The sequence below is a fragment of the Thunnus albacares genome, chromosome 1 (assembly GCF_914725855.1).
Source record: "Thunnus albacares chromosome 1, fThuAlb1.1, whole genome shotgun sequence".
NCBI lineage: Eukaryota > Metazoa > Chordata > Actinopteri > Scombriformes > Scombridae > Thunnus > Thunnus albacares.
Window position 1 is genome coordinate 39,128,244 of NC_058106.1, and position 12,340 is coordinate 39,140,583.

Here is a 12,340-nt window from a genome sequence, read left to right on the forward strand (position 1 = left end):
CCACTGAAATCCAGCCGCCTTTTAAATTCAGTTGCGCTGCTCCTACAGTAATTACGGCAGCCTAGTCAAAGCCAGCGCCTTGATCTACCGTAATAACCTGATTTTATTAACTTGCTCAGATTTTATTGATTTGGTCATTTTTCCTTATTTTTTGTGCTTCTTTTATGGATAATTAGGCTATGGAGTTAAATGGTTTATTTACTTGTCTGTTTAAATTGTGTTTATTGTTGATATATGATTGGCAGTCTGCACGGGATGTTTTGAAAATTGACCAAATTGACAAAAATAATGCCATGAATAGTTTTTATTGATGATGATGTGATAAAATACATGTGAGAACCACAAAAACACTCTGGGCTTCCACAGCTGGACAGATGTTATTGTATTAAAACATGAATAGAGCATGAAGCTCATTGGATCCTGACAGTAACAACAGCAGAGCCATCTGAGACAAATCAATGAATAACCAAGAGGGAAAAATGAGTGTTTGAGTCTGAGACAGATCTGCTTCACAGTGCAGAGTGTGTGTGATGTTTGATTTCAGCAGCTGATCTTCAGTCAGCAGAGTTTCTGTACACAGGAGAGACTCTCCCTCCTACAGAGGACACAAAGACACTGAGGAAAAATATGACTTATACCAGAACCCAAACCCAGCATACAGAGGCTGAGTGAATGTGGTGTTGAAGGTGTGGAGGTGGATCAGTGTGTCAGAGGAGACTCTGTAGAAGGACAGAGTGCCAGCAGGACAGTCCACATACACTGCTACTCTGTTAGAGATGGAGGAGGAGGAGGAGGATGTTACTGTCTTATTGTTACAGACAGAGTAACCAACTTTACCAGAGCAGCTCAGACTCCAGGACTGATCATTCCATCCAAACACACAGTCATCTCTGTATCCTCTCCTTCTGATTCCTCCGTAAGTCACTGATATATAAACTCCTCCTCTCCACTCGACCTCCCAGTAACAGCGACCAGTCAGAACATTTCTAGACAGCAGCTGAGGATAGAAGTCAAATCTATCTGGATGATCAGGATATGAATGATCCTCTCTCACATATGTCACCTTCCTGTTGTTGTCAGACAGGTTGAGTTCTCTGTGCATTGTGTTTGTGTCCAGTTCCAGTTCACAGGCATCTGATGGAGAGAACAAGACACAATACAGCTGCAGTTTATCATCTGTTGACTTAACAACTTTACTGACAATCACTGAAATTAAATCATTCAAACTTAAACCATCTCCATGACAACAGAGACACTCCATCCGCTGAGGAAGGCCATGAGATGTGACTAAAAGCTTTGGAGATACAGAGTAATTGATGAGAATTTTTTGCCAAATTCAAATTTAAACTTTATTGTAGCTGCATCTGATTTTTGTCTAAATGTAAATTCAACAGTTAGTTCAGTTAGAACATTAACAGTCAACATGACAGTGAAGATGTCGATAATATTCATGTTTTTTTCAATGAAGTTTAGTGTAAACTGAAGGTCTTTGCACATCAAGTCTGTTATTTTCATTTCAATCTCTCGTCTGTTAGAAACAGATTTCTGTCCAAATGCTAAACAGCTGAAGTCAGTATGAATGAATAAACTTTGTCTGCAAGAGAGACATGAGTGACATTATGGAGCAGGTAGCACCACCATGTAGCCTCTTGTAACTCCTGAGCTGTTACGAACAGAAAGAAATTTCTGTTTAAATGGATTCATCATTTTGAACTTTTTTCACTTCTTTTACATATTTCATCCAGTTTTTCTCAAAGTTCTCATGAATCAAAATGAAAACACACTCACACTTTCTCAGACCAGGTTTCAGTCTCTGCAGTCCACCATGGTCCACCCTGGAGGAAGAGAAAAAGTCACAATCAACTTCATATGCCTTCACTCATATTCATCATTAAACATGAACCAGAGTCCCTCAGTTAGTCAGAGTGTCTGTCCATCTGTCCATCTGTCCATACTTGAGAGTGTCCATCTATCAGTCCATACCTGAGAGTGTCCAGTCTCCAGTGTGGATCATCCAGTCCAGCAGACAGCAGCTTCTCTCCCGAGTTTCCTGGATGATTGTAGCTTAAGTCCAGTACTCTCAAATGGGAGGGGTTGGAGCTCAGAGCTGAGGCCAGAGAATAACAGCCTTCCTCTGTGATCAGACATCCTGACAGACTGAACACACACAACAGTTGTTTTAATGAGCTTAAAAAGATTCTCAACTCAATAAACAGTATTTTGTCCTTCAAGCCTTTATGTTTGTTGTGTGCATTACACTCGGTGCCCCCTGCTGTATGTTGGTGTCATGCAGATACATTTTAGGTTAGTTGGATGAAAGAAAGCACATGTTCCTGCTGGAGGCTGCAATTACTGAAGGTCAGGGTTTAATCCTATGCCATTCTGTCATTCTTTTACCTTGGCAAAAGAAATGCCTTTAAAGTGAAATATTATTTGACCACATATCTCAAGATAGTAAGAAGATTTCATAGAAATTTACTGATTTTTTATGTTAGTTCATATTATTCATTCCAATGATTTTCACTGTGATTGCAGTCATTTAATTGTCCGACTTAGTGTCTTCCATCATATTTCTGATTTAATTTCATTGTGTTTAAACATTTAATTCCTAGTATTTTCAGAAAAAATGTTAAATGTAAATAAAATCATGTGCAACATTTCCTGAACGGCAGATCTGATTTGTATGTTCACCTGCATGTAGAGGACATGACAGTAATTCTGTGTTGTTTATTTTCTGTTATTCTTTCCATTATACTAGATTTTCATGACTTTATGCACAGACTTCATGACTTTATTGAAGATTAAATGACAGAAACATATATCCTGACTCACATGTTAGTGTGAAAGGAGTTTGACTTAGTACACTTATTACAACACTTCAGCTAAGACAGTACAAAAAGTCTTTTAGTATCAAAAACTCTACATGTCAACTAGAAACGGGGGAAGCCAAAATATTACTTTGTATACATAGTAATATAAATGACCTGAGAGTTTCCAGTCTGCAGTGTGGACTCTCCAGTCCAAGAGACAGCAGCTTCACTCCCGAATTCTTAAGGTTGTTGTCACTCAGATCAAGCTCTCTCAGACTACAGGACTGGGAGCTGAGAACTGAGGACAGAGCTCCACAGCTTCTCTCTGAGAGGTTACAGCCACTCAGTCTAAAGAAAAATCAGCAGAACAAAAGAAAACAATTGCATACATTAGTTTTCTTTCTTGAGCAAAGATTTAACTACATTAATCTGGACATTTCTGTGTGCACGTACAGAGCTTTTTTAGAGGCTTTGACCACTGGCAGCAGCCTCAGAAGAGCCTCCTCTGAAGCAGAGTATTTCTTCAGGTCAAACACATCCAGATCTTTTTCTGATGACAGTAAGATGAAGACCAGAGCTGACCACTGAGCAGGAGACAGTTTCTCTGTGGAGAGACTTCCTGAACTCATGCAATGTTGTATCTCCTCCATCAGAGAACAATCATTCAGTTCATTCAGACAGTGGAACAGACTGATGCTTCTCTCTGCAGACAGACTCTCACTGATCTTCTCCTTGATGTACTCAACTGTTTTCTGATTGGTCTGTGAGCTACTTCCTGTCTCTGTCAGCAGACCTTGTAGGAGAGTCTGATTGGTCTGCAGTGACAGACCCAGGAGGAAACGGAGGAACAAGTCCAAGTTTCCATTTGGACTCATCAAGGCCTTGTCCACAGCACTCTGGTAGAAACATGCTGATTTGCCTCTGAACACATCAGACCACCAGAATGGTGTTTGTTTTTCTGCCAGCAGATTGACTCCAGAGTTGATGAATGTCAGATGGACATGAAGAGCAGCCAGAAACTCCTGAACACTCAGATGGACAAAGCAGAACACCTTGTCATTGTACAGCCCTCTCTCCTCTTTAAAGATTTGTGTGAACACTCCTGAGTACACTGAGGCTGCTCTGATATCAATGCCACACTCTGTCAGGTCTGATTCATAGAAGATCAGGTTGCCTTTCTGCAGCTGCTCAAAAGCCAGTTTTCCCAGAGACACGATCATCTTCCTACTCTTTTTATTCCAGTGTGGATCTGTCTCAGCTCCTCCATCATACTTGACATTCTTCAGTTTGGACTGAACCACGAGGAAGTGGATGTACATCTCAGTCAGGGTCTTTGGCAGCTGTCCTCTCTCTCCGCTTTTCAACACATCATCCAGAACTGTAGCAGTGATCCAGCAGAAGACTGGCATGTGGCACATGATGTGGAGGCTTCGTGATGTCTTGATGTGGGAAATGACTGTGCTGGCCCGCCTTTCATCTCTGAATCTCTTCCTGAAGTACTCCTCCTTCTGTGGGTCAGTGAACCCTCTGACCTCTGTCATCATGCCAACACACTCAGGAGGGATCTGATTGGCTGCTGCAGGTCGTGTGGTTATCCAGAGGCGAGCAGAGGGAAGCAGTTTCCCCCTGATGAGGCTTGTCAGCAGCACATCCACTGAGGTGGACTCTGTAACATCAGTCAGGATGTCATTGTTGTGGAAGTCCAGAGGAAGTCGACACTCATCCAGACCGTCAAAGATGAACACAACCTGGAACTCTTCAAACCTGCAGATTCCTGCTTCTTTGGTTTCAGTAAAGAAGTGATGAACAAGTTCCACCAAGCTGTACTTCTTCTCTTTCAGCACATTCAGCTCTCTGAAACTGAATGGAAATGTGAACTGTATGTCATGGTTGGCTTTGTCTTCAGCCCAGTCCAGAGTGAACTTCTGTGTTAAAACTGTTTTCCCAATGCCAGCCACTCCCTTTGTCATCACTGTTCTGACTGGTTCATCTCTTCCAGGTGAGGCTTTAAATATGTCTTCATGTCTGATTGTTGTTTCTGGTCTGACTGGTCTCCTGGAATCTATTTCAATCTGTCTGACCTCATGTTCATCATTGACCTCTGCAGTCCCTCCCTCTGTGATGTAGAGCTCTGTGTAGATCTGATTCAGAAGGGTTGGGTTTCCTGCTTTAGCAATCCCCTCAAACACACACTGGAACTTCTTCTTCAGGTTAGACTTGAGTTTACGTCCACACTGTGCAGCACGAGTTCCTGAATGAACAAACGACAAATTAAATCAGTGAGTGGATCCTACAGAAAGTCTAGAAATCTGAACACGTAAGTATGTCTGTATATTCCTCCTCATCAGTTTTATTCAGCTCGTCAGTGGGGGACAAACAGCCTGATGCAGATGTGTGCAGCATATTTACAGCAGAGTTTGAAATATAAACCTCTCCCATGTTGCCTCCATTTCCTCTCCATTATGTTAAATCTGTTAAAATCCTCTTACTGCTCTGCAGACGGTCAGCCAGGTCTTCCTGCTTCATTCTCCTCAGGAAGTGCAGTATGATCTTCAGAAAGGTCTCTCTGCTGCTCCTCCTCTGCTCCTCATCCTCTTCGTCTAATACCTCCTCATTCTGGCTCTGACTCTCTAAGTACTCTGGGTAATCTGGACTCAGACCCCTCTGGACTCTCTTCAGCTCGTTTTTCACAAAAGTGATGATGTTCTCCTCCAGCAGCTTGAACAGAAAGATAAACTGAACATTTAATTCAAATTGGTGAAACACAACATATGATTCATTTGTCAGTCTGAGGGCCTGCTGGTCTAAATAGAGCAGCATGGACACTGTTAGGACCTGAATGGTACTTTAGTATTTCATCTGTGGTTGATGGAGTTAATAGTAAAACGTGTGTTTGTGCAGGTACATGCCATGAATATGGAGTTCAGGTGTGTTTGATTCTGTTGTGCAGACTGATCACTGAGAACCTCTGAGCTCTGCTGCTGAACTCTGTGGAGAAAACATCACATTTAAGGACATTTAATGACTCAAATCTGCACACAGCTTATTGAAGATGTTCAGTCGTGATGACAAAATGAACTCCTGTAAGTGCTGGATACTGGATTTCAAGTTCTTACCTTCCATCAGCAGGTTGTCCAACTTTAAAGTTAACAGGATGACCCATAGAGCGGTCACTCTTCATAGACACGCAGCTGGGTTCAGGAGAGTCTGTTCTCTGCTGCTGCATCCTGATACAAATAAAACAGTGACAAAAGCATGAAGTTAAAAGCAAAAAAAGAGGGATTAATCATTAGTTTAAATCCCAGAATTAAATAGAAATCTTTCAGAACAGAGAGGCTGATGAGTTCAAATTCCTCCAGTGATGAAAAGAGGATGGCAGGCGACTTGGTCATGAGTCAACAGAAGAAGAAGGAAGTGAGGATGTACCACAGGAGTTCTATGGTTCAGCAACAATCTATGCCAACCTCAATAACTAAAGATGGAACTATAAACATCCCAGTTCAGCCTTCAGATGAATGAACACAACATCAAGCAGCTTTTACTCTGTACAGACTCTGTTAGAGGAGGTACAATGTGATCCATACATCTTTTTAAAAACTGTCCCTGGTGCTTTATGTGTTTTCAGAGATCTCATGGCATCAGCTTCCTCTTTTTGTGTAATGTCTTCATCCATCCATTGTTTATTACCTTCTTTGAATTTTGTCAGAGTAAGATTTCCTGTAAATTATAAGAATAATCTCCTGTCCATTTCCCCATCTGATCCATACAGATCCTGATAATAATTTTCAAAACATTTCTGAATTGAATGGGGCCATTTAACATACTGCCCTCTTGATATGTGAGAGAAAAAAGGAAAAAATCAATTTTTCTTCTTTTTCTCCTTCTTGTTTTGTGTTGTTTGTTTGTTTATTTAGAAGAGAGGAGGGGGAAGAAGAAGAAAAAGAAGAAAAAAAGGTATGAAAGGTGTGGACTGTGACTGTAGGGATGCCGTGGTCCTGCTTGATGCCCTCGCCTGCTATTATGTCTGTAAATTAAAGAGTATGGTCTAGACCTGATCTATATGAAAAGTGCCCTGAGATAACTTCTGTTGTGATTTGGCGTTATATAAAAAAAAACTGAACTGAATTTAATTGAAATTAAACTTGGTATAAACTGTGCCTATTGGAGCCAGTACATGAGGGTGAGCTACAAAGGGGTCTGGATTAGGTGGATTAATATTGTAATTATATCAATGTATTGTCTGTCAAATTGAATAAGATGAAATAAATAAAGTGAAAAAGAAAAAATAAATCAAACCACAGAGAACAAAGTGAGGAGGTGTGTTACATGTCAGTGTTGTCCTGCAGAGGGCAGCAAACACCTGCCAACACTGAATAAGAAGCTCTGTGAGAGAGGGAGCTGAGTCTTTTTGAGATGAAGATGTTCCTGTCAAACTGAAAAATAATCAACTGTCCAATCACAGCTTGGAGGCAGCGCTATGGGCGGAGCTTATTAACACAAGCACAAGGTGAAGTCAAACATGATTGACAGTCTTTGACAATGAAACAGTTTCCTGTGGGCTGAGGGACAGAACTACTGACTGTATGTTTAGTTCAATTTGTGAGACTGTTTGCAGTTTTAATGAGATGGATTGTGCTGCATGAAAGAACAGACAAGACAACAAAAACTGAAATGTAACACACATTTTCACTTTGTTTTCTGTGCTGATTTGATTTTAATGTACCAAAGGTTTTCCAGTTAATCATGACACAGTAAACACATGAAAAGGAAACACATATACATAACGTGTATTGTATCTCATTTTCTTTCTTTCTTTCTTTCTTTCTCTTTCTTTCTTCGATTTGTCTTTAATGATCCATTTTAGAATTTTTCTCATCTTCCATAAATGAAAAACATTCTTGTGTCTAACAATCCTTTCTGTCAATTATAATTCTGTTCACTCAGTTTATCAATCCTGAGATCAATATTCTGACCTTTGCTCAGCAGGGTCCATCTTTGAAGTTAGCTTAAGACACAAGAGAGTATAAGGTACACCCTTTCGTCAAACTGACAGATCTAGGTCAAGGTCAAGAGGTCACCCTAATTAGCATAATTTATGCATATATTAGGTTATCGTGGGAAAGTGTGAAATTGGTAAGTTATGTTTTTAGAAATGCGGCGGTATTATGGCATTTTCTGTAGAAAAAATAGAGAAATGAATAAAAAAGTGAGAAACTGTGTTAAAAAGATGATTTTTTCAGCAGTAAGTTGTGTTTGTTGATAGAGAAGAAAAGTAAATTAGAAGCACCTTCTGCTATCCTGTTTCAGCAGTGAATACCTAATAAAAATCATTCAGCATTCTGGAGTATTTTGAAGAAATAATATAGTTGAGTGAAAAACTGTTTCTTTTTTTTTTTTTTAGCGGCATGGTTGTTGATGGAGGGAAAAAAAAGAGAAAAAAGGAGAGAAAAAAGGAGAAAAAAAATAGTAAATTAAAAGTACTTACTATGACTCTGCAGTAAAGTAAAACCTAATAAAAACGGGACACATCTGCAGTGAAGGACGTCGCAAAAAAAAAAAACAGCCGATCAAGGCGCGGGATTTTTTGTATTGTTTTTCATGTAGAAAAGGTTTTGTTTACAGAGAATATAAAAATGCTAGAGTCGCGTGTCTCAAGCACCTTTCAACAATATTTACCGGGACACATCTGCAGTGAAGGACGTCGCAAAAAACCAACCGATCAAGATGAAGAGAGGTAATCTCTATATTTCATTTATTTTAAGAAAAATTAAAAAAGTTTTAACCTTTTAAAAATAGTCATTTATTTATTATATAATTAGCGGTTTATGCAGAAATCCACAAGGCTCCTGCAGACGCCAGAAACCTCCCAGACCTCGATGAATTTTATGAGCGTAAGTATGTTTTATTTATTTAAAAATAATAATAAAAAAATACCAGTAATAGTATAAATACACATATTGCGTCATGTTTATCATAAACTTTTATTTTTTTTCTGTTTTTTACAGCTATATCAGAAGATGATCTGGTCGAAATTAACCTGACACAATCACACTACAGTGCGTATTTTTATATACTTTTTCTTTCATTATTTAACAATGTTCTGAACAGTTCAGTTAAACAATTTTATTATTTTTTTTTTTTTTTTTAAACACTTACAGATATTCCAGACATCACATCGTTTCGCCAACTCCTGTATGAGGGGCAGGAGGAAAACGTTTCCACAAAAGTTTTAAATCCTTCTGTATGGCTCTCTGTTAACGTCCCTTCACCACGGCCGGCGAGGGAGGACGATCTTCCCGTTGAAGTCCCTTCTTTACAGCCGGTGACGGAGGAGAATCTCCCGGAGGATGAGCATCGTCCTCCCGCATCACCCAACGTAGTACTCCCTTCATCACAGCCGGTGACAGAGGAGGATCTTCCCGCTGAAGTCCCTTCTTTACAGTCGGTGTCGGAGGGGGAGGATCCCCCGGAGGATGAGCATCACCCTCCCGCATCACCCGACGTAGTACTCCCTTCTTTCCAGCCCCCGACGGAGACGGATCTCCCGGAGGAGCATCATCCGCCGGCCTCACCCGACGCAGAACATCCCGGTTTTCAGCCCGAGACTGAGGACAACCGGCCGGGGAGCGTGCATCGTCTGAATGAATCGGGTAAGAGTTTGAAATCCGGCGGCTTACCACAGCTTCCTGTGACGTATTGGTAGACGAGAGGAGGGTTTAGGAGGATAATTTCCGGCAGGGGTGCGGTGTAAGCTAAAAAAAAGACAGCGCCGTTTGTGGCTATGGGTAGTAATAACATTTTCAATACAGTGTATGACTTAAATGTTGATTTTTTTTTTTTTAATTTATATCTCCGATTGATAGATGACTCTGAGAGGAGAAGAGGAGGTGAAAGACTCATCAGACGTGTGAGGATGGTGGAACGGAGAAGAAAGTGGAGTCAGGACCGTCGACGGCAAGCTGTAATTGGAAGAAAAAGCCTACAACACAGACGTTTGACTCTGACAAGAGAGCTTATTTCCTTCTGTCGGTATGTTATAGCGATGAAGTGAAATGATATAACTTTTTTTTTTTGTTTTTTTTTTTTGTTTTTGTTTTTTTTTTTTTGTAAACTGTAGTAAGAGAGTATGGATGAAGAAATAGATTTAGAGACTTTTTTTAATCTTTGTCAACCCTCTGTTATACCATATGAATTAGAGACGATGGTTAGAGAATTAAATCAGACCCTAGGGACTTTAGAGCTCGAATTAGACGAAGTAGCGGTCGTAGGTGAGAACTTTACGGACGCTTTAACAGAGCTTGAACAAATTTGCCGTCAGGAAAACTATTTTCAACCCTTACACAGCGCTCTTTACTGCTTAAATCAGACCCCCTCCACTGACCCCGCACAGCAGAATGAATTGGAGGTACAATTGGAAGGTCAGGAAGACCCCTCAGAGCAACGAGGAGGAGGAGGGGGAAATCCGACTCATGAAGCTGAGTCGATTCCAGATCCCCCTCCCCCAGCTACCCCTCCTTCTCCTCTCCCTCCCACCCTTCCTTCTTCTCCCCCTGCCACCCCTCCAGATCAGAGAGATCCTGTAGACGCTATAAACGTTGAAACCATACGGCGTGACCGCTTCAATAATCTAGAGTTGAGAAGTCTTCTAAACTTTCCTCAGATTGGGCGGGTAATAGATTATGCTACATTTTACCGCGAAGTCATGAGAAGCCTTGAAAACCTGTTAGAGAGAGTGATCCCAGAGCTTAGACCTAATGATATGTTACAGTTGGAATTGATAGGTGAAAATGTGCAGAGACACACCTCAGTCAACTATCAAAATGACGACGAAGCGGTTATGGCGGCTTTTCAATCCTTAGTGGATCAATTAGTACAATCAAACGCAGCGATTATGGAAGATGGGGGGTTAGAATTAGTTGTGCAGGTGGTACATAATCACAGAGGGGGTGCCAAGAGAAAGTTGGAAAACACTTTAGACTGTGAAATCCTCTCCAAGAAAGCTCCACATCTGTATGTGACAAACAACTCGAACAACCAACTCTGTTTCGCCGTCAGTTTAGCTCATCTGATCGATTCTAATCTTACAGATAGCCAGGCTGTAAACTTTGGGAGAGAGTTACAACGTTTGGTTGGTTTAGACGAACATACCCCCGTCACCTTCAGCGACATATCCAAGTTTGAAAAGATTGTGAAGCGTAAAATCATGGTGTTGTACAGAGACGAGGGCCAGCGCCCCCTCTCTCGATTCGAGACGGACTCACCCCAATCAGACAAACCCCTGTATCTGTATCTGTCTCAGGAGCATTACTACGGTATTAAAAACATCAAAGGATTTACAGGGAGGAGATACATATGCAGTTACTGCCACATTGGATACAACGACCCTCACAAGCACACCTGTGCCGGTCACTGCTTGGTCTGCATCGATCCTACATGTAGTAAGGAAAAGAGAGAGCCCGTCTTATGCAAAGATTGCAACAAAATGTGTCGCTCCCCCTCCTGTATGGTCAGGCATAAAAAGAGACGAATGAAAGATGGAAAACGAGTCAGCCTTTGTGATCTGCAGAAAAAATGCCCTAAATGCAAACTGTTTTACTGTATACCCACATCTACGGGCTTTAATAAGCACAAGTGTCCCCGGGCAAGATGTAAAATCTGCGGGGAAGCGCTACCCTCTGACTCTAAGGCAGCCGTCGAGAATCATCTCTGCTACATTCAGCCTCTCCCCCGCGATTCAGAACATACAGACAAATTAATCTTCTATGATTTTGAGACATTTGTTGATGATAGACACGTGCACGTCCCCTTCCTGGTATGCACAAAAACGTTAAAAGGGTTAGAGTGGATGGCCTATGGTCAGGACTGTGTCACAGCCTTTCTCACGCACTTCAGGAGACCCCTTTATAGGGGCTCTACATTTATAGCGCATAATTCCAGAGGATTTGACGGTTACCTGCTCCTTAATGGTATGGTAGAGTTAGGTTTACAACCCTCTATCATCATGCAGGGAAGCAAAGTCCTATGCTTCGAAGATCCAGATTTTAATCTGAAATACATAGACTCCCTATCCTTTCTCACCATGCGTCTCAGCGCTATGCCAAAAGCGCTGGGTTTCGATGATCAGACCAAGGGGTATTTTCCTCACAAGTTTAGCTCTGAGAAGCGACTAAACTACAAAGGGCCCTACCCCCCACCCAGTGATTATGGCATAGAGCGCATGACGGGCGGTGAGCAAGAAAAGTTCTACGGCTGGTATAAAGAGGCTAGTCGGAGGGTCTTTGATTTCAAAAAGCAGGCGATACATTACTGCAAAAATGACGTCGACATCCTCTCTACAGGCTGCATCAAATTTAGAGAGGAGTTTCTGAGTGAGACAGGCGTTGACCCTTTTAGCCGCATCACTATAGCCTCAGCTTGCATGAAGGTGTTTGTCACAAATTTTCTGCCTCCCCGTAGCTTAGCCATACCTTCGCCCGATAACTACAGGCACCAATGTAAAACTTACTCCAGAGCCAGCATTCAATGGTTAG

General features: G+C 41.4%; 2 protein-coding genes across 4 annotated transcripts in view; one reads left to right on the plus strand and one right to left on the minus strand.

Annotated features, from left to right (window-relative positions):
• Positions 1-12,340, minus strand: part of LOC122986896 (NLR family CARD domain-containing protein 3-like) — a 1,497,050-nt gene that overhangs the window by 457,839 nt on the left and 1,026,871 nt on the right. Inside the window, exons 3-9 of one of the 2 annotated variants that reach the window (XM_044358400.1) lie at positions 5,720-5,798; positions 5,300-5,528; positions 3,264-5,061; positions 2,985-3,158; positions 1,984-2,157; positions 1,789-1,835; positions 306-1,134 (exon numbers count right to left, since the gene is read on the minus strand). In XM_044358400.1, coding sequence (XP_044214335.1) covers positions 596-1,134; positions 1,789-1,835; positions 1,984-2,157; positions 2,985-3,158; positions 3,264-5,061; positions 5,300-5,528; positions 5,720-5,798 — 3,040 coding nt within the window. In that variant the 3' untranslated portion in view covers positions 306-595. Of the gene's footprint in view, positions 1-305; positions 1,135-1,788; positions 1,836-1,983; positions 2,158-2,984; positions 3,159-3,263; positions 5,062-5,299; positions 5,529-5,719; positions 5,799-12,340 lie in introns of those variants that run through there. The other variant, XR_006404409.1, reaches the window with a different exon arrangement.
• On the plus strand, positions 8,366-11,723 carry LOC122987392. 2 transcript variants are annotated; one of them, XM_044359280.1, is made up of 6 exons: positions 8,366-8,544; positions 8,630-8,701; positions 8,816-8,866; positions 8,969-9,099; positions 9,223-9,460; positions 9,674-11,723. In XM_044359280.1, exons 1-6 carry the CDS (start codon positions 8,535-8,537, stop codon positions 9,859-9,861), a joined length of 690 nt encoding a protein of 229 aa, XP_044215215.1. In that variant the 5' UTR covers positions 8,366-8,534; the 3' UTR covers positions 9,862-11,723. The 2 variants fall into 2 exon arrangements, with proteins under 2 accessions (XP_044215215.1, XP_044215206.1); XM_044359271.1 differs by having other exon boundaries at positions 8,382-8,544; positions 8,969-9,460.